Raw genomic sequence first — 26,126 nt, 5'->3', positions numbered from 1 at the left:
TTGTACTAATTGCCCATATTTTCCACTGAAAACAGTAACTACAGCGTCTTTTCTTTGAGACAGGATCTTGTTCTGTAGCCCCAGGATGGCTTGGAACTCACGGTCTAGCCCCAGCTACCCTCAAACTTGGGGCATCCTGCCTCAGCCGTCTAAGTGGTTTTTTAAAAAATTTTTTTTCATTTATTTATTTGCTTATGAGAGAGAAAGAGAGAGAGAGGAAATGAATGAATATGGGCACCCCAGGGCTTCTAGCCACTACAAATGAACTCTAGACTCATGTGTCCCCATGTGTATCTGGCTTATGTGGGTTCTGGGGGATTTGAATCTGGGTCCTTAGGCTTCACAGGCAAATGCCTTAAGTGCTAAACCATCTCTCCAGCCTCTTATTTGTTTTTGAGACCATGTCTCAATACGTTGTCCAGGAGCTCCTCAGCTTTCTGGGCTGAGAGATCCTTTTGCCTCAGTCTCCCCTATAGATGTGATTTTAGGTGTCTGCCACTGTGCCCTGATTTAATTCTTCCTTTGAAAACTCTGCAAAGGGATTTTTAAAAAAAATTATTTATTTATTTATTTGAGAGCGACAGACACAGAGAGAAAGACAGATACAGAGAGAGAGAGAGAATGGGCGCACCAGGGCTTCCAGCCTCTGCAAACGAACTCCAGACGCGTGCGCCCCCTTGTGCATCTGGCTAACGTGGGACCTGGGGAACCGAGCCTCGAACCGGGGTCCTTAGGCTTCACAGGCAAGCGCTTAACCACTAAGCCATCTCTCCAGCCCTGCGAAGGGATTTTAAGTTAAACCTTGACCTCCTGTTATGCAGGTAGGAGCCCTAGTGAAGCCCAGTAGCCCATCCATAATGCAGGCTGTTGAATTATATACGTCACAGCACATGAACCTCGCTTCAGGATGACACCATGCAGCACACACCTGACTGTCCCTCCGAGAAGCAGAAGTGGATTTAATCTGTCCCTTTTTCCAGAGTCAGGGGAACCTGGTTGGGTTCCAGTTCTGGTAATTATTCGCTCCTCCTGCTTGAGAGGAGAAGTCCAGGTAGAGGCAGTTGCTGTCCCCCTTTGCTGTCCCGAGCACAGGCCAGAGGGAAAGAGAAGGCTGGACTGTGAGGTTGCTGACTGTTTTCTAGACTTTCTTCCCTGAAAAAGTTGTACGGATAAGAGCTAGGGCTGCAGAGTGGCTGTGGCCCCTTGTCCCCGTTCTGCGTAGACTTAAAGGTCTTTGTGAAGCTGGAGAACTGTAGCCCGGGAGCCAGGTTGCCCTGCCTTCCCGTACTCTGGGGTCGGCCCAGCCGCTGCCTCCCAGCCTTGGGCTGCAGTCTGCCTGGGGCGCCTGGTGACAGCACTCTTGTGCCCGCAGTTCATCCAGTGGAACATCCACAAGAGCGGCCAGAAGGTGTCTGAGTACAGCCTCCCCTCCGATGCCACGGGCCCCTTTGTCCTGTCTGGGTACAGCGGCTACAAGCAGGTTCAAGTCCCCAGGGGTCGGCTCTTCGCTTTTGACTCGGAGGGCAATTACATGCTGACGTGCTCTGCCTCAGGAGGTGTTATCTACAAGGTAAAGGGTGGGCAGTGTGTGTGGGGATCCTACCTACCTGGAGGGTGGTTTTGCTGAGCTGAGGTGGTCCTGCTTCCCACCCCGCTGAGCTGTGGAGAAGCTTGTCAGGCTTCTATTGAAGAGGACATTAAGCAGTCGGAGGGGGTTGAGGATTGTCAGCTGGAGTCGCATGCCTCGGGGTCTGAGCTAGGTGATTGCTCTAGTCTCTCTAGTCACTCTGGGATAGGTTATTTCATGGGTGGTCAGGTACACTGTAGTCCATGTGTGAGAGCGAAACCATGATGTGTACAGGCATACAGCACCACGCTTGGCTTCCTATGTAATTTTTAAATGTCATTAATAGTTCCAATGACTTCAGGAATCTACTGAACTTGAGATTCTGTTTTTATACTCTGTAAGTAATTTAATTGATGGCTTTTGTGAGCCCTGTCTCCATGATGCCTGGACACTTCCTGCTTCTTCAATACCGTGCATGTTGGTAGTACTTCATGTTGCCTCTCTTCCCCAGCGCCTCACATGTAGAGTCCTTCACCCCACCATGAGCTGTATCTGACCCTTCACACGTGCATGCGGTTGCTGGGCAGCGGTGCTGGGGAGCTTGAGGACAGCCTCTCCACATATTGATCACAGCCTTCCTGTGCCAGGCTCTGGCCAGGCCACAATGCAGGAGAGCTGAGGCCCTGCCCTCCTGTAGCTTCTTTCTACACCCCAGGAAGTGATCCTTAAATAAATAAGCTGATACACAATCCAGGGATCTTTAAGAGAACAGCCGGGTGGTGAAGGAGGCACTGGCCACAGCAAGGTGAAGGCAGCCCAGGAAACGCCATCTTTTGAGTTAGCATCTCAGACAGTGACTTGATTCATGTGAAGTGGGTTGACCGCAGTCAGCACTGTGAAGGTGTTTTGTAGTCTAAGGCTTTCCTGCAAGGTGGATGTGATGTGTGGGCCTGCTCAAATCCTCTAGTTGGATGCCCCCCGCCCCAGGCTCAAGGTGGATGTAGTGATGTTTGTGAGCGGTATCACGAATGCTTTCTCGCCACTCCTGTCCTCATGCAGCTGTGTGGCGATGAGAAGGTTCTGGAGAACTGCTTGAGCCTGGGTGGCCACCGGGCGCCCGTGGTCACTGTGGACTGGAGCACTGCTATGGACTGTGGAACCTGCCTCACTGCCTCCATGGATGGCAAGATCAAGTTGACCACTCTTCTGGCTCATAAACTCTGACAGTCCTGCCCGAGTGGCGCTGCAGGAGTATCGTCTCGGTTGTGGCGAGAGACCAGATGAGTGAGCAGTGCGCCCACTTTCAGCGCCCGGCCGTCATTGCAGCAGCTCTTCAGGGAAAGACGGGCGCAGGGGCTCGGCCTGTCCAGCTGCCGAGACGAGCAGGAGCCTTGTCGGGAGGTGGCGTGTGCCTCCCAGGGACTGTGGGCTGCAAGCTCAGTAAGGAGAGTACAGTGGCAGCCGGTGTGCTGGCTCAGGAGGATTGACAGTATTTTGTATATTTATTTTCTTCTTTTCAACTTTTTTATTCTTTTTAAAGAATGCCCTTGCAGCCTCTTTTAGGATGTGTATGTCATTTTGCCTGGGGAAGGTCAGATGTGGGCTCCCCGCCTTGGTTCTCCAACCTCAGCTCTCTCTCTTCACCTCCCCAGCCACGGGGTGGAACGCTGGCTTTGTCAGAGGTGATTTGTGGGACACAGCACCCTCTTCGGCTATCAAGCCAAGGTCAGAGCATTCTCTGATGGCCCTGAGATTTGAAGACTTTGGTTACAGAACTTTTCCAGGCAAGCACAGGGCCTCAGGTCTCTGCCTCTGAGTGCCCCTCTCCACTAGGTGGTTCCTGGTCTTGGCAGGCAGTGCCAGCCACCTGCGCCCTCTGCTGGTGACTGGAAACAAGTTCAGCAAGCCATCTGAGCCTGGACCAGCTGCGCCCGTGCCCATGCCCCAGGCCTGCCCTTAACCCTGTGCCTGGGGAGACCTTGGAGACGCATGTCTTCCACTGAGGGGAGGGACCAGCAGCCACCCTTTGGTCGTTCCTGCATTCCACCACAGGCCAGGCTCACGTAGGATCATGACACGAGGCAGGGGCGAACCTGAACAGAGACTGCGCAGAGTAGTTTCAGTCCCAGTAATTTGGGTCGCAGGCCAGCTGTGGGGCTGGAGTAGGAATAACTTGTAGTTGCCCAGTTTGGGGAAAAGCAGGAAAGTACTAAGGTCTGTGATTTCTTCTGCTGGGCTGAGGGAAGTGGAGGAGGTGGGTGGGATGATTATGAAGAAACACCAGACAGTAATAAGTAAGGAGTTGCCTGTTTTTGCCCATTTCCACTACTGACATGAAGAGAATCAAGAATTCCTGCTATTTTCCCTCCGGGACTGATCCAGCCTTGTCCCCCTCACCAATTCTGCTGCACATTTCCAGAGTGGTTCTGGGTTTCATTTGAGTTGAGCGTTTGTTTTCGCGTGACTGGTCATCTCAGTTTCTGTATTATGAGCCACTTCCTCCTGTCAGTGTTGTTCCCCCAGTTTGCGGAAGTGGCTTTAAGGATCACAGAGGCACAAGGAATCAAGGAGAACACTCTCAAACTGGGTGTTCTTCCCCACCCCACCCCTTCAGGAAGAACATTCATCCTCAAATAAAGTATGTTGAAACCTAAACTCTCCTTCCAAGCCTGCTCTAGGCATCCACCTGAGAATTTAAGCAAGGCTCCCCGCCCCCACTGTCTTGGATGAGGGCGGCCTGGAAGATCACTGTTCAATCCAGCCGGGCCTCAGGCCCAGAGCTTGCACACCTGCAGGGCCTTGAGGGCCTTGCCTGGCACCCTGTGTGGAGAGCTTGACAGGTGCATTTCCCTTTTTCCCTCACCTGGCCGTCACCCCAAGCTCAGCAACAAATCCATCCCCCTTGGTGTGGCATTCCAGTGCCCAGGAGTTGAGCATGATGTCTGGAAATACAGCATAAATGCGTTGTGGACTGAATAGATGTTGATGGACACTGTTACCTCACTCTATAATAAAGCATACAACTTGAAATGTTTATTTAAAAAGAACTCCAATGCCTCAGATGTTAACTCCACATAAGCGCTCACAGCTCAGTCCCTCACCTCTGCTGGGGTCTCTTCCCACTGTCTTTGAATGCAGGTGGACCCAGATTTCTGCTCTAAGACCTCATTTTTCAGAGGCTTTAGGAAGAGAAACGTGCAGGGTGTTCTGAAAGCAAGAGTTTTCTGTTCTTTTTCACTCAGATTTGTCCTGTCATGGTATTGCCAGGTCTGCCCTCCATGAGAGGTTCAACTGCAGTGACGCTGACCTCGGTGGCTGGCTATTGGGTATGGGTATTCGAAGCCACTGCTTTGATCCTTGAGAACTGACACCTGCCCACCCAGGCTACTTGCCAAGGATTAGAGTCAAGAGCCTTTCCAAACCAAAGGCACCGCAGGGGAAGGGAACCCACCATAATCCCGAGAGGGCCCCAAACCCCGCACCATTAGCATTGCACAGTAACCTGCTGTCTCATTTCAGTGATTGTCTTTATTTCTTATCTTGGGGACAGGTACCCCTTTACCTCAGAATGAGTGTGATTTTCTAAAAAAAATATTTTAAGATTTGCAAGCAGAGAGGGAGAGACAATATGAGTTGGTGCGCCAGGGCCTCTAGCCACTAAATGAACTCCAGATGCATGCTCCACTGTGCAGCTGGCTTTACATGGGCACTGGGGAATTGAACCTGGGTCATTAGGCTTTGCAGGCTTTAACTGCTGAGCTCCCTCTCAAGCCCCATGAGTGTGATTTTAATTGATGGCAACTCCACAATGGGACACCTGGGCTGCTAGGTGGAGCCACCCCGGCCGCCAACTAGAATATTAAGTATTAGCTATACATTAGTTTAGGATTCACGGAGGATTTGCTTTCTCTCCCTGCACAGCCTGGCACCTCATCCGCGCTCCGTCATCTCCCGCCTCCGCCCCTTCCCGCCCCGCCCCCCGCCGAGAGCGTTGCACTTGGCTCCTGAAGAAGTGTCCAAAACTCACAACTGTTTTTCCGTTCCCCTGATTTCTGACTCCCGGGTTTGGGAACGGACACTTGAACTTCCCAAAAACCAATTGTGGCTTGAGCAGTGGAGGAAAAATTAATAAAATTTAAAAAAACCTTGGCGCGCTGCCAGCAGGGGGCGTCGCGGGGCCCTGGCGCCCGCCCGCGCGCTGGTGCCGGGAGCGCGCGCTGGTGCCGGGAGCGCGCCGGGGCCGGGAGCGCGCCGGGGCCGGGAGCGCGCGGGCGGGCGGGCGCCGGAAGTGGAGCTGCCCAGCCGTCCCGGTCCGCTCGCCCGCCCAGCTCCGCAACCCGGAAGGGGCGAGACCGCGAGCCGAGACCGCGCCGCCGCTTGCTACCGTCTGGACGGGCCTGAGTGCATCTCGCTCCTGCCTGGGTCTCCGCTGGGTGAGGCTTTTCCAAAAACCCAACCGGGCCTGACCCCGGGCAAGCCCTGAGCTCCAGGGTCCCTGCTGGAGCGTGCGGCTGCTCGAAACCCGGGGCGGGCAGGCGCCGCCGGGGCTTGCAGACGGCCTGCAGGACCTGCTGCCATCCAGAGTGGCTGATTTCCAACTTCTTTTTTTTTTGTGATCTTGTGCAAGTTAATTCTCAACCCCTCGTTTGTAAAATGGAACTGATGGTAAGCACCTTCGAGTTACTGAATTTCTTTATATATAGAAGGTGGCACTCAATGGCCCTTTAATAAACACCATTTAGTAATGGTGTTTCTATCACCAGTGTCCCAACTTGCATAGAAATGAAGCAACATTGTCAAAGATCTGTCCTGTGGCTGGATAGCTTAGGATGGTGACCAGCTAGTGTCTGTCCGTCTCACTCCTCTCCCCCCACACTGCCGCCTGCGTGGTGTGCACGTGTGTGTGTGTGTTTGAGCGCGCACGCCTGCCCTTCCTTGATAGGATCCCAGCGTTTCCTCATAGCCAGCTTGCCCCAGACACCACCTGCCTCCCGTCCCCTGAGCCTTGGGATTACTGATGGCCGGTTAGGCCCACCTGGTCACTTTAACTACTGAGCCATCTTTTCAGCCCTTCAGCCCATTTCTGGATGGAGATTAAGACTTCAGGACTGAGGGGGGCGGGCCAAAATCACCTGAGGGGACAGAAAAAGAAGGCCAAGATCCTATGGGGGTGGGATGGGTGGAGATTCTGGGTTCTGAAAATCAGAGGAAGCCCAGCATAGCTAGCCTCAGGACCCCTGTGTGTTAAAATCTGACCAATCAGAAGTATGTTCAGGTTCAAGCGTGAGGGTCGGGGTGGGAGCATTGGCCCAAAAACGTCATCAGCGTGGGCTCATGAATTTTTGTAACCTAGTCACTGTAGAGGTGAGGAGTCTGGAGTGAGAAATAAGAGATCGGGGTGATGGTTTGGAGTGCTGAGGAAAGTGGGGGTATTAGAGGGCCTCCCCTCCCCTCCCCTCCCCTCTCTCCACTTTTGGCTGGGCGGGGCTCCCTGGCTGAGGCATTGAGCAGTGGGGCAGGTTTTGGGGCTCTTTATCCCTGCTCATCTGCCTGCCAGGTCCAGCGACACTGCAATGTCTTGAGTGTTTGGGGCCCTGCTCACTCTGGGTCACTTCTGGACCACCCCAACTCTAACCGTTACTCTCTGGCTGGTGACTGGGAGGTTCTAGTTCGTTGGAATCCACTGACTTGCTTCTATCCTTGTAGGCATTAAAGATCAGCTCCCATTTGGGACAAATAAGCCTCTATTAATTCTTGGTGTGATGAGTGGGATTTACTGTCTTGAAATGGAGAAGTCAAGTCACTGAACTTGGGTCCTGACTCCTCTGGGACACTGGAGAGATGGAAACTTTAAAATCTGAGAACAAAAAGAGGGTCCTCCCTTCATGGATGACAGCCCCGGTGGCCGAGAAGAGGGTGGTGCCAGGGGCGATGTCCAAGAAGAGGAGAATGACGGCACCCGTGGTGGCAGCAGCAAGGTGGGATGGCCTCTGGACAGGTCACTCGTGGGGAAGATCACGCGGGGAGAAGGGGCTTCTCAGTAGCTGACCCACCCATTCAGAGTGGGCCAGACAATGAGGTGGGTGTCATCTCTAACAGTCATTTTTATTTTTGTAGTTGTTTACTTATTTATTTTGGTTTTTCATGGTAAGGTCTTGTTCTAACCCAGGCTGACCTGGAATTCACTATTCTCAGGGTGGCCTCAAACTCACGGTGATCCTCCTACCTCTGCCTCCTGGAGTGCTGGGATTAAAGGTGTGCGCCACCATGCCCAGCTCTAACAGTTTATATACATACATACATACATATATGTGTGTATATATATATATATATATATACATGTATATATATATACACATACATATATGTGTGTGTGTGTGTGTGTATAATATATATATATATATATATATATATATATATATATATATATATTTTTTTTTTTTTTTTTTTTTTTTAGAGAGAGAGAGGATTGGCTGCCAGGGCCTTAGCCACTGCAGTCGAGCTCCTGACACTTGAGCCACCTACTGGGCACGTGCAACCTTGCACTTGCCTCACCTTTGTGAGTGAGATCTGCAGAGTCGAACATGGGTCCTTAGGGTTTGCAGGCAAGCATCTTAACTGCTAAGCCATCTCTCCACCAGCCCTCTAATGGTCTTTTTTTTTTTTGGTTTTTCAAGGAAGGGTCTTACTCTAGCTCAGGCTGACCTGGATTCACTGTGCAGTCTCAGAGTGGCCTCAAGCTCAGTGATCCTACCTACCTCTGCCTCTGGAGTGTTGGGATTAAAGGCGTGCGCCACCATGCCCGGATTTCTAACAGTCATTTTAAAGTTTTATTCTTTTACCTCCAACAGCCTTGAGTTCCTAGGCATATTCTCTCCCGGCCCTCAGGCAGGCCGCCAATGGTGTGCTCTCACCATCTGGCGCTCACCTGCTGGCACAAGACAATGGACTCTGCGCCCAAGCCATGTTCTCGGGAGCCAGTTACCCGAAATGCTGGTCTCTCCATTTGTGACGTAAATTCTAACATTAAGTGGGAAAGACCAGTGGACCCTGGCACCTGGCCTCCTGAGTGGTGCCTCCTTTTTCTGTGAACAGATTAGCCAGCAATCAGAAGCTGTGGGCATGAGTTATCTGAATGTTAGGTGCACTATGTGGGAGGGGGCATCCATGCCAGTCTCCCAGACAGGACACACCTGGTCCTTTGTGCTCCCTTCTTTGGGAAGGGAGGGTCATGCAGCCTCGTTTTCCTCCATTCTCAACTGTGGCTTTGTCTCTGTATCAGAGTCCCTGCAGTGAAGACTGTGTACTGCATGAACGAAGCCGAGATGGTAGATGTGGCTCTGGGGATCCTGATTGAGGTAAGGTCAGCCATGTGTCTTCTATCTTCTAACTCCTCTGATCAGAAATTCTTCATGGGCAGAAAAAGTAGCCCAGGCCTTTGTTCATGAGAAGAGAGGCACCCTGAAGCTGTCTTAGGATCCTGCTGTGTTTGCCCACTCCTCGCTGCTTCTTGCTCACAATTATTTTTATTTGAGAGAGAGAGAAGGTGTGTGTGGGGGGAATGGGCATGCCAGGGTCTTCAGCCGCTGCAAATGAACTCCAGACACGCACGCCCCCTTGTGTGCATGCGTGACATTGCGCACGTGTGTCACCATGCGTCTGGCTTACGGGGGACCTGGAGATTTGAATATGAGTCCTTTGGCTTTGCAGGCAAGTGCCTTAACCTCTAAGCCATCTCTCCAGCCCCTTGCTTGCTCTTCTAATCCACACACCCTCCGGCTACTCCCTGTGTGGGCTTTGCGGCACATGGGGTGGACCTTTGATGCTAGCTTGTGGGGGGAGGGTATTGGTAGGAAGGAGAGCAGGCTCCCCGTCTGGGAGTAACTCTACTGGGCATGGGGAGGGGACATGAAGTGTTTACATGCTTGTGTTCTCAGAAGGGATGGTAGTTGGGTGTGAGGAACCCAGTGCTCCTTCCCTCAGCAGAGTACCGCAGAAGTGTCCTGGCTACCTAGGTATCCTATGATAGTGGCTGTGCCTTACAGCTCAGAGAACTTCATAGTTTTCCAAGTGGTTTATTTTTATTTTATTTTTTTGAGGTAGAGTCTCACTGTAGCCCAGGCTGACCACTGTAGCCCAGGCTGACCCAAATTCACTATGTAGTCTCAGGGTGTCCTCGAACTCACAGTGATCCTCCTACCTCTGCCTCCTGAGTGCTGGGATGAAAGGCGTGCGCCACCACGCCTGGCCCCTGGTGTTTTTAAGCAGTGTGCCGTCTCACCAGTGCTCAGCAGCCCATTGCTATAGAAACTTTGGATACTGCTATCCTCCAGAAATTGAGACTCTGGAGCTTCTTCTTAGTTCTGTAGTCAATCAGTGTGAGAGCTTGGGCTCACAGCAGGTTGCGTGTCTTGGGCCCCTTGCATTCCTGCCTTTCCAGCCATGCTTTTTCTCTCCACTCAGCTTTCCCTCATTCTCTTGCCCCCCCCCCCCCCCTCGGTGGTCCTGATTTCTTGAGAAGCCCGAGGAGGTGGCCTGGGGAGCAGCGGGGTGAAGAGAGGATGGGCTGCCCACAAGGTGGGAACAGTGCCTCCTGTGGCATTGAGGCTGCTTCTGGGTATGCCCGTGTCAGTGATGCAAAAGAAGCCATTTGTGTTCAGCCTGCTGTTTCTTCTGCTCTGCAGGGCCACAAACAGGAAGAGCCCTGGAAACAGCCAGGCCACACTGATAAGCCGCCGCGCTCCTCATCCTGCGCAGGGTCCCCTCGCACCAGTTCCCCTGGGAGCAGCAGTGAGGAAGAGGATGGTGGGAAAAACACAACTGCTTTAGGCCTCAGCCCTTCCCAGGGGCCGGGAGCTTCCAACTCTACCTGCAACATGAACCCCGAAGAGGAGAAGGAGGAGGAGGAGGAAGACCTATTAAAATACGTCAGGGAGATCTTTTTCAGCTAAAGGATGAGCTGGCTACTGACTGGGCTTTCTCCTGAGAGTGGTGTAGGCTGCCCCCCGAGTGTTGCCAGCCCGGCGCCTCTCAGAGGCCTGCTAGATTCGCCTTAGGTTGGAACCCCCAGAGTGCTCCCAGCTCTGGGTGCTGAGTAAGCAGAAGCCATGCAGGAGGTAGAGGTGCCCCCCTCATTAGAGTCTCATTTTGCGTCTTGGTCACCCTGGCCCAGAAGGCCTAGAAACCCAGTCGTGTGTTTTCTTCAACTACCAGGTTCCAGAGAAAATGAGGTCATGGGTCTAGCTTACTGGAGACACAGAGACAACTTGATTGATGATTAAAAAATAAAAAAAAAGTATGGCTGCCAGAGGCTGGAGAGATTGCCCAGTGGTTAAGGCGCTCACCTGCAAAGCCTAATGACCCAAGTTTGCTTCCCTAGTCCCTGCGTAAAGCCTGATGAATAAAGTGGCACATACGTCTCTGTCTTGGCTGGACGTGGTGGCGCACACCTTTAATCCCAGCACTCTGGAGGCCGAGGTAGGAGAATTGCTGAGTTCAAGGCCAGCCTGAGACTCCGTAGTGAATTCCAGGTCAGCCTGGACTACAGCAAGAACCTACCTTGAAAAACCAAACAACAAAAAGAAAAGTATTTTCTGCTAGCACTGGAATTCCTGGAGTGTAGGCTGTTGGATCCTGCCCTCGAGGAAGAGTGTGCCGAACAGACTCCATTCAGCAGCAGGCTCCCGCTTCTAGGTGCCAAGTCTGGCAGCTGCCCATCTAGAAGAGGGAGGCTCTTGTGCTCAGGCTGGCGAGCCATGCAGGTTCCTTTTCCAGGCCCCGCCTTTTTTCCACCTGGGCCTACCTCTGTCTTGGTCATTGAGCAGCTGTAAGTGGAAAGTGGGTCAGGAGATGGGAAGGACAAAAGATCGTGCCAGAGGCCATGTTTCTGTCTCTGTATTTAATATGGCTTTTGACAAGCAAAATGAAGTTTTCCAATAATGCACACACTGAAAAATGCACAAAATGTCCCGATGCTCTTGTTTTTTTCCAGGTCTGGGTAGAAAAGTGAGGGGATGCTGTGTGTGTGTGTGTGTGTGTGTGTGTGTGTGTGTGTGTGTGTGTGTGTGTCCATTCAGTTCTGGTCAACTTCTTCAAGGCTTTGCATGTCCTGTGTCACAAAAGTAAAGATTTGACAGCTGGTTCCTGCTTTGCCTGGCTTCAGGTCCATCCATGGGGCCTTTTCAGGGACCCTTCAAAACCAGCAAGTTTTCTCTTTGTGCCCTGTGTTTCTTTGCTGCATCCCTCAGAGGTCATTCCAGGCCTTTTGGAAATGGAGTCCTGGTGAGAGGTTCACCATCGTAGAGGCCTGAGATACACTAAAAGTAAGGTGCTCGCTGTTTTTAAATAGTCCAGTTTGGCACTTTGGTGACTCAGCCTGGACATCTGGCATGTGACAAGAATCCTTAGCTCCCACCCTCCTGAGGCTACAGTAGGAATTGCCTATCTTGGTTAATTAAAGCAGGAATTCACGTGAGAATGAGCTGCAGGATTTCCAAGTCCTCCAGAATTGTGAAGGACGGATGATCCACACTAAGGAGCTGCAGCTCCATCTGCCCAGCCACCCACGCTGCCTCGGTCTGCTGGACCCCGTAGCCCCTACTACTCAGCGGGTGGTTCCTTCCGCTGGAGCCTGAGACCAGCATTGGCTATGGAACAAGACAGCAGAGAAGGCGTGCTCTCACTGGTTGTCTGGCACCTTCTGTCACTATGGCTGGAACCGAACCCTTGCAATCACATAAACCTTTCGCTAAGACTAGCAGCTCTCAAGCTTGCCCTTGGCCTTGTCCCTTGGCGGGAACATAACTGTGGCCATCAGCAAGAGGATTAGTGAGGCCTGGGCCAGGCCCAGAGCTAGAAAGCCAGGTCCCAAGAGGGAGAGCCTGACCCACTTCCACATGCAGGAGAGGAAGAGGCCCAGGCCGCCGGCCAGTAGCATGGAGGACATCGCCAGGAAGACCACTGCCAGCTGCCACTCCCCCTCGTCACCGTTGCACTGGGCGAGGAGGAGAGTCAAAGGCACAAAGAGGGTGAAGACCAGTGCCCCGTACACGCCAAGCCTGGCCAGGGCCAGGCCGACCTGAGACACCCCCAGGGCCTCCAGCTCACGGGGCTGGTGACATTGTAGGGAGCCCAGGTCCTCATTCCACACGCACAAGTTGTAAAAGCCGATCCTCAGGTTGGGCAGGTCAATGATGTTGCCAGCCTTGCAGAGGAGAGCGTAGACCATCAGGCAGAGAGCCAGCACCACAAGGAGCATGATGCCCACAAAGGGCAGGTGGCCAAGCCGCCACAGCCTGGGGAGCGCCATCTCTCCTGTCCTTTGCACCTAGGGGAAGTCACACCAGTGAGTGTCCAGTCCTTTCTCCCTGCTCCTGTCCTCTTAAAAAGATACTTTCTGATGCTGGGCGTGGTGGCGCACGCCTTTAATCCCAGCACTCGGGAGGCAGAGGTAGGTGGACCGCCATGTGTTCAAGGCCACCCTGAGACTACAGAGTTAATTCCAGGTCAGCCTGGACCAGAGTGAGACCCTACCTTGAAAAATCAAAACCAAAAGAAAGACACTTTCTGAATTTCTAGGAATAGAGACTGATGTCAGGGAAGAAAGCAGACATTTTAAAAGCAATGAACGCTGTGATGTGATTTCACCACAGGCCGGATCTTGTCTAAGAATCTCCCAGAGCAGGGTGATAATGCATCCCCGAACAGATCCTCAGCCTGGGCTCACGTTCAAACGAGCTGCAGCGCGCTGAAAACACACCCGTGTGCACCCGGAGCGCGGACTTGACTGACGTGTGTGGCCCACCAGGGGCTGGCTGTTGGCAGCGTGGTGAGAGGTGAGGCTCCAGGCAAGTCTGACACCCCTGTCTCCACTCAGCCCCTGGTAGCACTGAGTGGTCCTGGCTTCCCCTGCAGCGGAGCTCAGCAAGGATCATCTCAGTGGGTGGAAGTCTTGGTTGCTGCCCTTCCCAGACGCTTACTAAAGTCTCCTTGAACAGTTGTGCCATTTCACACATCCTTCAAGACTGGCTGCCTTGGCTGGCTGACAGAATTGTAGATGGTGGAGAGATGGAATGTTGCAGAATCAGAGCCAAATTATCTCGGGCTATCTTTAGCTCTTTAATAGCCATTTGCGGCCCACCTCTGTGTCTGACCTAACATCCTTGTGGTTATCAGGTGATCAGGTGAAACCTTTCTGGAATGTACTAAGCGACCACCAGCTTCCACCAAACCAAAGTCTTACTTAGCATGTCATCAGCTGACATTGGAGCCTATACAGAGATTTCCCTGCTGTGCTGGAACCAAAATACCTGACGTTTCCACCAGTATACTTGAAATGTGCCTTGGTTTATGACCTTGTTTTATCCTGTAACTATAAAAACTTCATGAAATTGTTACCTCATTTGAGCATGGCGTTTGGGGTAAATTTGAATCTGTGTTCCACTCATATCTGGCTCCAGAATAAACTCTCCTTTTTGAGGTAAAGCTGCTTGTTTTGCATTAAAAACTCTGGAGGGGGTTGGAGGGATGGCTCAGTGGTTAAGGTGCCTGCCTACAAAACCCATCAACCTGGGTTCAATTCCCCAGTACCTGTGTACAGCCAGATGCGCCAAGTGGCACATGCTTCTGGAGCTTGTTTGCAGCTGCTGGAGGCTCCAGTGTGCCCATTGTGCCTGTCTCGTCTCTCTCTCTGCTTGCAAATAAGCAAATATTAAAGAAAAAAAGGTAACTCTAGAGGCCTAAGAAACCAAATATGCTGCTTAAATATATTGGAGATTCATGAAGCAATGTGCTTGCCACAGATTTATCAAGATGGACAGGTGTTTCTGTCCAGACGTCCATCACTGCCGCTAAATGGGGATGACGGAAAGCTGTGCCCTGTCTAGTCATGGTATGGGGAAATTCCCAGCAGAGGTGAATGGCTTTGCATATTGAACAAGTTGTATAAAAATGCTACATCTGTTTCTAGCAAGGTTAGGTATTTTAGGTTGTGGGATGGATTTTTGAGGTGAGGGCTGTTTATATAGCAGTGTATAGGAAATCCATCTTGCCTGGCTTGCCCTGCCCAGGAGTTTACTAAATGGGAGCTGAGAGGACGTGGGGCTTTGTTTAAATGCTCTCTCTTTCCTGTTTGAATCCTGTGTGCTTAGGTTAAAAAAACAAGACAAAAAAACAAACAAACAAAACATTAGCTGGGTGTGGTCGTGCATGTCTCTAATCCCAGGACTGGGGAGGTAGAAGGAGGATTGCTGCCAGTTCAAGGCCATCCTGACCCTGAGACTACATAGTGAATTCCACGTCAGCCTGGCCTAGGGTGAGACCCTCAAAAAGCAAAACAAAACCACGATCAAGCATCTTGCTATTGAAGCAGGAGTTGGGTTAGAAAATGACTGTGTCTCCTGAGGAGAGCTGCATCAACCAGCTCCCTGCAGCTCCTGCCAGAGACCCAAAGCCTTTGCTTTTATTTATTTAATCTATTTATTGGAGACAGAGAGAGAGGGAGAGTTAGAGAATGACACCGGGGCCTCCAGCCACTGCAAACGAACTCTAGATGCATGCGCCCCCCTTGTGCATCTGGCACATGGGTCCTGGGGAATCGAACCTGGGTCCTTTGGCTTTGCAGACAAGTGCATTAACCGCTAAGCCATCCCTCCAGCCCAGAAGCCTTTGTGTTTGACTTCCTCATTTTCTCTCCACTGACCTTTGAAGGCAGGGTCTCGCTCTGTAGTCCAGGCTGACCTCCAATGTCCACGGTGCCTGACGTTTGGGAGGTTTTCCGTGCAGAGCGGAACAGAGTAAGACCCCAGCCCATGGAGCTCAGGGCCCGGCGCGTGAGGAGAGGACCGTCCTGGCTTCTCACATGCAGAGCTCAGCCCGAGCTCCTGTGTCTGCTGTTTCAGCCTCTCTGCCACCTGATGTGTCTTTGACCTTGAACTCTGCTGGGTCCCTTATGTCCTCCTTGCTTCTGCTTAGGCTGTATCTACTCCCATCAGCTCACCCTTGGCTACTCCTACCTCTAAATCCTCCTGTAGACCAGGAGCCTTCCTTCATGACTTCTTCAGCCCACCCTTGGGTCAGCCAGAAACTGGAGTGTAAGCTCCACAAGAATGTAATGTCTCTGAGGAACAAGCACCCTCTGTTTTGCTGTCTGTTATATCGCGAGAATGACAGATGGTAGTAAGAATTTTTTTTTTAATGAATAAGTGAAATGTCCCGTGTTATCCTTGAGTTTTTTACATGCGTGTGTTATGTCCATGCTGAGACAGCAGAACTTCCGAGTGAGGGGCCGTGTTTGTGTCACGTGTTCCCAGCAGAGTTGGGATGTTCATATGACTTCTTTGTTTATTTTTATTTATTTGTTTGAGAGTGACAGACAGAGAGAAGGAGGCAGAGAGAGAGAGAGAGAGAGAGAGAGAGAGAGAGAGAGAGAGAATGGGCGCGCCAGGGCTTCCAGCCACTGCAAACAAGCTCCAGACACATGTGCCCCCTTGTACATCTGGCTAACGTGGGTCCTGGGGAATCGAGGCTCGAACTGGGGTCTTTAGGCCTCACAGGCAAGCGCTTAACACAATGGCTTAGCGGTTAAGGTGCTTGCCTGCCAAGCCTAAGGACCCATGTTCAACTCTCCAGATCCCATGTAAGCCAGATGCACAAAGGTGAGGTAAGCACAAGGTTGCACATGCCTACTAGGTGGTGCAAGCATCTGGAGTTCGATTGCAGTGGTTGAGGCTCTGGAGGGCCCAATCTCTCTCTCTCTCTGTCTCTAAAATTAAAAAAAGAACTTGGCATAGAGAGGTTGGTGAGTGGTCTTTGCTCCTTTTCCTAATAGTGCCCCATAGATAGTATCTGATGTTTGGCTGGAAACCCCATGACACTCTCCTAGCTGGCCCAGCAGCCTACTCTGTGCTTTTTGTTTCTGAACAGCCCTGGTAATCACGTTCTCACCACAATGAGCCTTTTAATTCCTTGCAATGGTAAGCCTGTGCTTCCTTCAGAGGGCAAAGGAGGAGCCTGCTGAGTCACCATGGCCATTTTTAAATGAGCCTTTTCCTGTTTGTGATAAGGCAGTACGTGCTAATTGCAGAAAACTGAAAACATATGAAAATGCAGAGGAAGACTAAAAACAGCCTGTAAGATCTGGCTATGGCACAGCCAGGAGGCATCCGTGGATGCTTGCATTCCACGGTGAGCACAAGGATAGCTCAAGTGCTTTCTCTTGTCCTAGAAGTTGTTTTTAAGGGTTTCACGGGCTATATTATAGTTTATATATCTCTACGTTATGCTTTACAAGCTTATTTCTTTTTAAAAAAATATTTCAGGGCTGGAGAGATGGCTTAGCGGTTAAGCGCTTGCCTGTGAAGCCTAAGGACCCCGGTTCGAGGCTCGGTTCCCCAGGTCCCACGTTAGCCAGATGCACAAGGGGGCGCACGCGTCTGGAGTTCGTTTGCAGAGGCTGGAAGCCCTGGCGCGCCCATTCTCTCTCTCTCCCTCTATCTGTCTTTCTCTCTGTGTCTGTCACTCTCAAATAAATAAATTTAAAAAAATTTAAAAAATTTTTCATTTTTATTTATTTATTTGACAGAGAAAGAGGGAGAGAGAGAAAAAGAGAGAGAGAATGGGCACGCCAGGGCCTCCAGCCATGGCAAACGAACTTCAGGTGCGTGCGCCCCCTTGTGCCTCTGGCCAATGTGGGTCCTGGGGAACCGAACCTGGGTCTTTTGGCTTCGCAAGCAAATGCCTTAACGGCTAAGCCATCCCTCCAGCCCTACACACTTATTTCTTAATTGTATAGTGATACTGGAGTGAATGTTTCTGCATCAGTTTAATCCTGTTAGCAGCTGATAGTCTCTCTTTTTCTCCAGGTCTTATGATTGCTCAAGCTGGCATTGTGCTCCTGAGCTCTGGGGACTGTCTTCCCTCAGCCTCCTGAGAAGCTGGGTCTGTAGGACTGCAGCCTTTGCTGCATATTCTTGAGTCATTTAATCGTCACTGTATTATTTCAGAGAGGGCGAAACGCAGCATTTCCAGTGTGTGCAGACCATCTATATTTCTTCTTCTGTGCCATGGGTTCTTTTGCCTTTTTTTGTGTGTGTGCATGTGTGTGTATAGGGTATATATAGTATGTGACGTGTGCACGCAGAGGCGTGCGCCCTGTGTACATGCATGTGGAGGCCAGAGGAGAATATCGGGTGTCCTCTTCGTTTTGCTTGACCATGTGTTTCCTTGAGACAGAATCTCTCAGTCAACCCAGAGCTGCTGATTTGCTTTTTGGTTGTTGTTGTCAGCAAGCAATGATTCCCTAGTCTCAGAATACCTCCCCCTCCATTAGCCAGGGTTGGGGTTACAGACGTGTGTGGCCATGCCTAGCTGTTTACATTGGTGCTGAGGAATCAAACTTTCTTCATGGTCTGAGGCCTTCCTAGGCCTTCGTGTTTGCACAGCAAGCACTCGTAACTGGCAAGCCTTCTCAGTCCATCTTTTGCTTTTTAAAAATGTAATTTCGAAGCTGGGCATGGTGGCGCACGCCTTTAATTACAGCACTTGGGAAGCAGAGGTAGGAGGATCACTGTGAGTTCCAGGCTGTCCTGAGACTACATAGTGAATTCCAGGTCAGTCTGGGTTAGAGCAAGACCCTACCTCAAAAAAATGGCTTAAAATGTAATGTTGGGGGGCTTTGAGAGATGGCTCAGCAGTTAAAGGTACTTCTTTGCAAAGTCTGACAGCTCAGGTTTGACTCCCCATTACCCATGTAAAGCCAGATGCACAAAGTGGTGCATGTGTCTGGAGTTTGTTTGCAGGGGCCAAGTGCTCATTCTCTCCTTCTCTCTCTCACTCAAATAAATGAATAAAAATAAAAACAACAGGGTTGGAGAGATGGCTTAGCGGTTAAGCGCTTGCCTGTGAAGCCTAAGGACCCCGGTTCGAGGCTCGGTTCCCCAGGTCCCACGTTAGCCAGATGCACGAGGGGGCGCACGCGTCTGGAGTTCGTTTGCAGAGGCTGGAAGCCCTGGCGCGCCCATTCTCTCTCTCTCCCTCTGTCTTTCTTTTTTTTTTTTTTTTTTTGGTTTTTCGAGGTAGGGTCTTACTCTGGCTCAGGCTGACCTGGAATTCACTATGTAGTCTCAGGGTGGCCTCGAACTCTCGGCGATCCTCCTACCTCTGCCTCCCGAGTGCTGGGATTAAAGGCGTGCGCCACCACGCCCGGCTTCCCTCTGTCTTTCTCTCTGTGTCTGTCACTCTCAAATAAAAAATTAATAAAAAAATAAATAAAAAATAAAAACAACATCTGGTCCTGAAGGCCCTTGGCCACTGAGGAAGGACAAGTGAAAATAACAGTATTTCTCAGTATTGGAGATGTCTCATAAAACTCCCTTCACTTTTGTCTTCTACAAAAACAAATACCCTCCCCCATTCTGTTCTTTCCACCATCCTTACCTGTGTCTCATGCATCACACCAGACTATAGACAGTCAGGCTTATTTAGCTTTTCAGTGCTTACTGGAGCTCGCCACCTGACTAACTCCACTCTGAACTTTCTCATGGACTTTGCCTTCTCTGCTAAGCCTGTCCTCACAGAACACTCCCATGTTGTCTTTTAGATCAGTCATTCACCACCCGTGAAATTCCATGCCCTTCTCCACGTTTCATAAGCCCTCAAGGTGTACCCGAGAGGAACGGAATGCAGTTAGAGAATGTCGCCTCAAGCGTTCCCTCTTTAGGACGCCGCCAACCAGACGCCGGAGCATTTGAATGGATGTCAAGTCTTCTGCTGGCAGGTGTCCATGGACTCTGGAGTTGGCTACCAAGAAGGGAGAAGGGCCGTTGCTACCTCGGAGCTCTCTTTTCTTGGGCGACATTAAAAGTCCTTTGACCTTCTTCCTGCTCCATGTGTCATTACACATCCCTACCTCTCGGACTTCTGGGACTCTTGCTCTTCACACCCTCGATTCCCACCACAGCAGCTTCTCTGGTATTGCTCACAAACCTCAGGTAAACTCAGAACTTTTCTTTTACTTCCATTCCTCTTATCAGGAAGATTCTTCTGCTGGCCATGGGTCTCCTGTGCTCACCTCCTTCAGGGCTCCGCTTAAATGTCTCTTTAGGGAGGAGTCCCCTAGTTAGCACTGTGGACACTGAAAACTGTAGCATCATCCATAATGCTCCATTCCTAGGACTCCCCATCCTTCCATAACACTTACCACTGTGGAACTTCATTTACTCTCCCACACCCCAACAGAATGTAACTCCGTGAGGGACAGGACGTGTCTGTTATCACCTATCATCTATCTTACTATCCATTCATCCACAAATCCATCTTTCCTGTTTTACACCCAACCCTCGCTGCCACCCAAGGCACACTTAGCTTCTTGTAAGTGCTTCCCTCTTTATTTTCTTCACCTGCTTCTCTGTCCTGGCTCTCCTTCTCTCTTTCTTTTATAAAAAGTTCTTGGGCTGGAGGGCTGGAGAAATGGCTTAGTGGTTAGGCGTTTGCCTGTGAAGCCTAAGGACCCTGGCTCGAGGCTTGATTCCTCAGGAAACCACATTAGCCAGATGCACAAGGGGGCGCATGCGTCTGGAGTTTGTTTGCAGTGGCGGGAGGCCCTGGAGCACCCATTCTCTCTCCATCTGCCTCTTTCTCTCTCTCTCTGTTGTTCTCAAATAAATAAGTAATTAAAAAAAAAAGTTCTTGGGCTGGAGTGATGGTTTAGCAGTTAAGGCGCTTGCCTGCAAAGCCTGAGAACCCAGATTCAGTTCTCCAGTACCCACGTTAGCCAGATGCACAGAGTGGCGCATGCATCTGGAGTTCATTTGTAGTGGCTGGAGGCCCTGGTGTGCCCATTCTCTGTCTCTCTCAAATAAATAAGAATATATATAAAAAGGTTCTTCCCAGCTCCTAAATGTAAGTTCTATACAAGGTTCATCTCTCTCCTCAGACACACCAGCCAAGCCTGCAACTTCAAGGGCTGAACACTGTGGGACCACTTGAGACCATGGTGATGGCTGAGGCATGGCAGCAGGCGCCTGTCCTGCCCAGCACTGCCCACAACAGTGACTGTCACGTCACTGAGGCCTGCCCAGGAACTCACAGCTTCCCTTTTGTTGCTTAAAAGAAGAAGCAGGCAAGTCCCATCAGTTCCAAAGACGCCTCCTGGCCTTTCTTTCCATGAATGATTTAAGAACGTCATAGGGAGGCAGCTTGGAGATCTTGCTTTGAGACGTCTTCAGCCAGTAGGAGGGTCTGAGAAGGAATCCGGGATGCTGAGAGGTGATAAATAATTGAAAACACAGGAGCCGGGTGTGGTGGCACACACCTTTAATCCCTGTACTTGGGAGGCAGAGGTAGGAGGATCGCTATGAGCTTGAGGCCACCCTGAGACTACATAGTGAATTCCAGGTCAGCCTGGGCTAGAGTGAGACCCTACCTCGATAAACCAAAATTAAAAAAAAAAAAAGTATTGAAAACAGATTTCAGCATCTCTTGAGCTCAGACCCTGTGTCAGGCCCCAGCTGACCCTTCGCAGACATTCTCAAGGAACTTTCTCACAGTGACCACCAGAGGCCACGCCCTGTGCTAACTTGTCACAGGTCACAGCTATTAGCTGGCACTTTCTCAAAACCACCACCAGAGGTAGATTTCCCCATTTTTCATCTCCATTTTCCGAGCGCAAAACAAGCCTAGTAAGTGTGAGGAACTTGCCTACCCTGAGGCCGAGGCTGATGGCTCCATTTTAATTGCTCCAAGTACCAGAGCTTGATTCCAGCCTCAGCCTACAGCACCTCCTCATTGAAACATGATACCCACCTGTGGCCATGCTTCTCATTTGCTGTGTTGGAGTGTGAAGATAATGGTTCTGTGCAGTGGGCCTGCCTCAGCTTTGTCTGCTGGGCTCAAATCAAGCTCCTTTTCCATTTCCCAGCCACAAAGCCTTAGAGACGGCACATCCCTAGTTTTCTAATCTGTAAGATGGGTATAGCATGATCATGATTTTGTAGACGTTATGGAAGTTAAAGTAATTTACACACTACACCTAAAATATTACCCAGTAAGTAATGCCTCAGTGATTCTCATTACAGACGGAAAAAACGAAGTTCAAAAAAGTAAAACCCTGGGCCACCGCTGGCCTCAGCGGACTTCTAGAAGGATCCACAGTGTTGGAGTCCAGGGTGTCCTCTTGTATGTTTGCAGACGGTGACTCTGGGGTCTTGTCACCCCAGTGAGAGAGAAGCTGTACGGTGGTGACAAGCACGGTCCCAATGACCTGGCTTTGAGTCTTTGACTGTCCACCAGCCGTGTGGTGCCAGACCATCAATGCCACCTCCACACGTCTCTGCCCTGCGTGACTGCCGCGTTCTGCACGGGGAGGCTTTGTGAAGCTGAAGTTGAGTGAGCGCTCTCACTAGCAGACCTCTTCCTGGCACATGCCAAGCGCACGTCTCTGCTCTGGTCACGGGGATGAGGCAGTGATGGTGAGAGAGAAGAGGGAACGGAGGCTGCAGTGACGCGGGAATGCGGGTGGGTGTGTGGAAGATCGTCCGCACGCCCAGGGAGACAGACTCCAGGAAGATCATGCCAGCAGAATGCATCCAGGACAATAGTATCTGGCCGGGTGCAGAGCCAGGGTGAATGGCTGCCAGCCCGGGCTAAAGTCTTTTCTGGCAGACCATGTTTAAGATTAGAGTGTTCATGGTTTGGGCGTGGCCCTCACAGAAACAAAAAAGGGAAGAGTAAAGGGAAATGTGTCGTATTTCCTTTGGCAGAAGCATGAGTCCACATTGTAAGTTTTCAAAACTGGGCCATGTGGGCCCTGCTGGGAGGCGATCACTTGGTGGTAGTGACTCGAGCATGATAGCGTTCTTTCTCTGTGGGTGGCCATCCCCATCACCCAGAGTCTACGGAGTGCTGAGACGTCTGCACACACCTTCTGCTGTGTAAATTAAAACAGCTTGACCAGCAGGCTACAGGAGATTGTGACAGGAAAATGTGAGTTCAGGCACCGGCATGTCCCATAAGCCGCGGAGGAAGCAGTTTAAATGGTTCCATTAATGCTAACTTTCTATTTGCTTGATGATTTTTGCTAGCAGATAACCCAGCCAGGGAAAAAAAAAAAAAAAGCACTAAGAAATTTAGTGCTGGGCTGGAGAGATGGTTCAGTGGTTAAGGTGCTTGCTTGCCTGTAAAGCCTAAGGACTGAATTTGATTCCCCAGCACCCACGTAAAGCCAGATGCATGAGGTGGCTCGTGCATCTGGAGTTTGTTTGCACTGGCTGGAGGCTCTGGTGTGCCCGTTTTTGTTTTTTTTTTTTCCTTTCTCTCTTTCTCATAAGTAAATAAATTATATAAAAAAAGAAATTTAGTGCTAGAAAAACAATCTTAGCACTGACTGTTGGGCAGGAGTTTCCTTTGGTTTGTGCTGGCCTCTCCGCCTGGTCTACAGGAGGCTGGGATTCGAGGTGTCTGCAGGGGGTCCCAGGACCAGCCATTGTCCCAAGGAACTAGTGGTATATTTTCTGCTCGGGCATTCTCTCTTGCAAACATGAAGAGGTTCATCCCTCCTTTACCACCCATGATTTCATTTTGTGTCTCTGTTAATGATGTATTTTGTCTATTTCCTGACCCAGGGGGCCTTGGAGAATTGAACACACTGGCACACAAGTTGTCCCCTCTGTTAAGTCTGTTAGAATTACACCTTTTGGGTGAATTGAGGGAGAGAAACTCGTAGGAAGGTGTGAGGGTTCTATTTTGGACAGAGGAGGCTTGAATACAGTACAGATGTTTGGTTTGAGGCCTGAAAGAGTTTCTCATTAATGAGTGCTAAAGCAATTGATTAGCTAGCTGAAAAAGCAAAACCAAAAATTCAAACTATTTTAGGTCATTATCTTACTCTACATGCCCAAATAAATTTTACATGGGTTCAAGAATAGATTTTTAACAATATAGAAAAACTAAACATTTGATTTATGAGAAATGAACATTTTGAATCAAAACTGCAAAGAAAAGTTACACAGCATTAGCTATTAAAAATGGAGATTTCGGGGCTGGAGAGATGGCTTAGCGGTTAAGTGCTTGCCTGTGAAGCCTAAGGACCCCGGTTCGAGGCTCGGTTCCCCAGGTCCCACGTTAGCCAGATGCACAAGGGGGCGCACGCGTCTGGAGTTCGTTTGCAGAGGCTGGAAGCCCTGGCGTGCCCATTCTCTCTCTCTCCCTCTATCTGTCTTTCTCTCTGTTTCTGTCGCTCTCAAATAAATAAATAAAAATTTAAAAAAAAAATGGAGATTTCCATGCAGCAAAATAGTGTAAAATGAAAAGCCAATGTGCATGGACAATAGCTACAACAAACATGAGATAATTAATATACCAAAAGTATAAAATGTTCATGCAAAGTTGAGAAAAACATTAAACTCCAAAAAAAAAAAAATGGATGAAGTGATATGAAGAGGTAATTTACAAAAGAAAGAATATGTTCAACTCACATGAAAAACAATCTATACCTTTTCTAATGCCTCCAAGACCTGTCACCTAACATAACCTATGTGTTTTACTATCAAAACTGTACTTTAAAAAGCAATTGATAAGAAGAGGCGGAAAGCAACTTAACTTCATTCACAGCAAGAGAAGTAAAGTACACACCAAGATGATGGCACTCCCCAGCTCTTCCTCCCTCCCTCCCTTCTTTCCATCTCTCTCTCTCTCTGTCTGTCTTTTTTTCTGAGGTAGGGTCTTGCTCTAGCCCAGGCTGACCTAGATTTCACTATGTGGTCTCAGGGTGGCCTTGAACTCCCGGTGATCCTCCTACCTCTGCCTCCCGAGTGCTGGGAATAAAGGTGTGCGCCACCACGCCTGGCACTACCAAGCTTTCATGAAAGGGCAGCATGAAGCACATGGTATTGTGAATCCAACTATAGAACGATGTATGGGAGAAAGAGAGAAAAAGCCATTTTAAAGTAACGTTAGCTGTGGTATTTCTTGGTACTGCCATTATTGTATTAAACATTTCCAGAATTATGTGCTATTTTTAATGAAAAAGTGAAATTTATTAAACAATCATAACCAGGGACCCAAATGGAAAGTTGAGAAAAGGGGATGTGTTTAAATTGAAAGAAAAAAAAATTGGAAGAAGAATGTCACATGAAACCAATCTCAGCCAGGAGATGAGGTATAGGAAGATGGTATGGAAAACACACTTTAACTGTCAGGAGGAAAGAAGAAAAGAAGGGGCATGTTGCCCCTTTATGTAGCAATCCCTTTGATTTTGCAGGTTAAGAAGTGTAATGGGAATCAACAGTGAACCAGCCCACATGAAAAACAACACAAAACAAAACCAGAAAGAATTCTTAAGACCTGTACCTAAAGACCTACATCCCCACTATACATTTGCATTGGGGCTCAAGCAGATTGGGTCTGAAAGCCCAGTGTGGTGGCGCATAGCTTTAATCCCAGCACTCGGGAGGCAGAGGTAGGAGGAACACCATGAGTTCGAGGCCACCCTGAGACTACAGAGTAAACTCCAGGTCAGCCTGGGCTACAGTGAGACCTTACCTTGAAACACACACACACACAAAAGATTGGGTCTGAAAATCTCTTAGCCTCTGTTACCTTCTCTTAGTCAAGAACACAGATCTTTCCGATAATCTTCAGGGCGTAGTGTCACAGCGTTTGTAACTATTTCTGAGGGACAGTTTTAGCTGCTGCTGATGGCCCACTTTTGTTTGGCTCCCCATGTCTGGTACATAGTGTATTACAGGGCTACAGACACACTCCTTCCTACCGACCAGGCAAGATCCCGTTCCGCGGAGTTAGCCCATGCATTTCTAACCCATGACACCTGCCTCATCCCCCTTCACCTTTTGAGGTTAGACACACACAGGGTGATGCCGACCAGAAGGGACGGACAGACTGAAATCATCACTGGGAAAGAAGGGGAGGTAGGCAACAAGGGCCACCTAGCAATAATCTTTTCCCCTTTGCATGTTGCTAGGATGGAAATACTGAGAATAAAGCACGGCCATCTCAGGGAGGTGGTGGGCATCTGGGACGGCGGCTTGGTGCTTGCCAGGGGAGGTACTTACAGAAAGAAGGGGCAGAGCCCACGGGAACACGCATGCAGAGATGGCCAGGAAATCGGGTTCGGAAAGTTGATTCTCCTTCTGGCTGGTTTTCTAACGTCAGGCTCCAGAAACCGGGGCAGAGGAGAGAGGCGGCCCTGAGCCGATGCCCTGCTCGCCTTCCCAGGGTGTTTTAAATAAACAACTCTGAACTTTGCTACATTTGTGCTGACTGATGTCACTGTCAGCTGATTTCACTTTCGCTTTCTTAACTGGTCTGTAGCTCGTGACTTTTCAGAAATAAGGCATATAAACAGCTTGGGGTTGCTCACGGGACCACACTGACCACACTGGAGCCCACAAGCCCTGTGGGGTGGAGAGCCAGGTCTTGCGTCACACAGCCACGCCAGAAAGCAAGGTAGATGCCAGGCGCCCAGTGACTGCACTCCCAGATCACTGCCAGCAGAATCTTTCTCTGGTGGGACCGTAGGTCACCTGGCCCAAACTCCCAGCCCGCA

General features: G+C 50.1%; 3 protein-coding genes across 7 annotated transcripts in view; 2 read left to right on the top strand and 1 right to left on the bottom strand.

Annotated features, from left to right (window-relative positions):
* The window catches only part of Wdr91 (WD repeat domain 91), a 29,295-nt gene extending 24,681 nt beyond the window's left edge, over positions 1 to 4,614 (top strand). For both annotated transcript variants that reach the window (XM_004661191.2, XM_045160352.1), the window contains exons 14-15: positions 1,373 to 1,570; positions 2,627 to 4,614. In XM_004661191.2, the coding sequence (XP_004661248.2) occupies positions 1,373 to 1,570; positions 2,627 to 2,791 (363 nt within the window). In that variant the 3' untranslated portion in view covers positions 2,792 to 4,614. The remainder of the gene's footprint in view (positions 1 to 1,372; positions 1,571 to 2,626) is intronic.
* Positions 4,615 to 5,881: 1,267 nt separating this feature from the next.
* Positions 5,882 to 11,708, top strand: Cyren (cell cycle regulator of NHEJ). Of its 2 annotated transcripts, XM_045160339.1 has the most exons (4): positions 5,882 to 6,232; positions 7,274 to 7,545; positions 8,850 to 8,925; positions 10,252 to 11,708. In XM_045160339.1, the coding sequence occupies exons 2-4, from the start codon at positions 7,409 to 7,411 to the stop codon at positions 10,516 to 10,518; spliced, it is 480 nt and encodes a 159-aa protein (XP_045016274.1). In that variant the 5' UTR covers positions 5,882 to 6,232; positions 7,274 to 7,408; the 3' UTR covers positions 10,519 to 11,708. The 2 variants fall into 2 exon arrangements, with proteins under 2 accessions (XP_045016274.1, XP_045016275.1); XM_045160340.1 differs by lacking the exon at positions 5,882 to 6,232 and having other exon boundaries at positions 7,512 to 7,646.
* Tmem140 (transmembrane protein 140) lies at positions 11,608 to 25,908 on the bottom strand. Of its 3 annotated transcripts, XM_045160338.1 has the most exons (3): positions 25,633 to 25,908; positions 21,368 to 21,522; positions 11,608 to 12,893 (listed from the first exon to the last, which is right to left on the bottom strand). In XM_045160338.1, exon 3 carries the CDS (start codon positions 12,873 to 12,875, stop codon positions 12,321 to 12,323), a length of 555 nt encoding a protein of 184 aa, XP_045016273.1. In that variant the 5' UTR covers positions 12,876 to 12,893; positions 21,368 to 21,522; positions 25,633 to 25,908; the 3' UTR covers positions 11,608 to 12,320. The 3 variants fall into 3 exon arrangements, with proteins under 3 accessions (XP_045016273.1, XP_045016272.1, XP_045016271.1); XM_045160337.1 differs by lacking the exon at positions 21,368 to 21,522; XM_045160336.1 differs by lacking the exons at positions 21,368 to 21,522; positions 25,633 to 25,908 and adding an exon at positions 19,177 to 19,236.
* Positions 25,909 to 26,126: the final 218 nt, after the last annotated feature.

The sequence above is a fragment of the Jaculus jaculus genome, chromosome 10, assembly GCF_020740685.1.
Source record: "Jaculus jaculus isolate mJacJac1 chromosome 10, mJacJac1.mat.Y.cur, whole genome shotgun sequence".
NCBI classification, from domain to species: domain Eukaryota; kingdom Metazoa; phylum Chordata; class Mammalia; order Rodentia; family Dipodidae; genus Jaculus; species Jaculus jaculus.
Note: the sequence above shows the minus strand (reverse complement) of the source record. Positions and strands in the feature narration are given on the sequence as shown.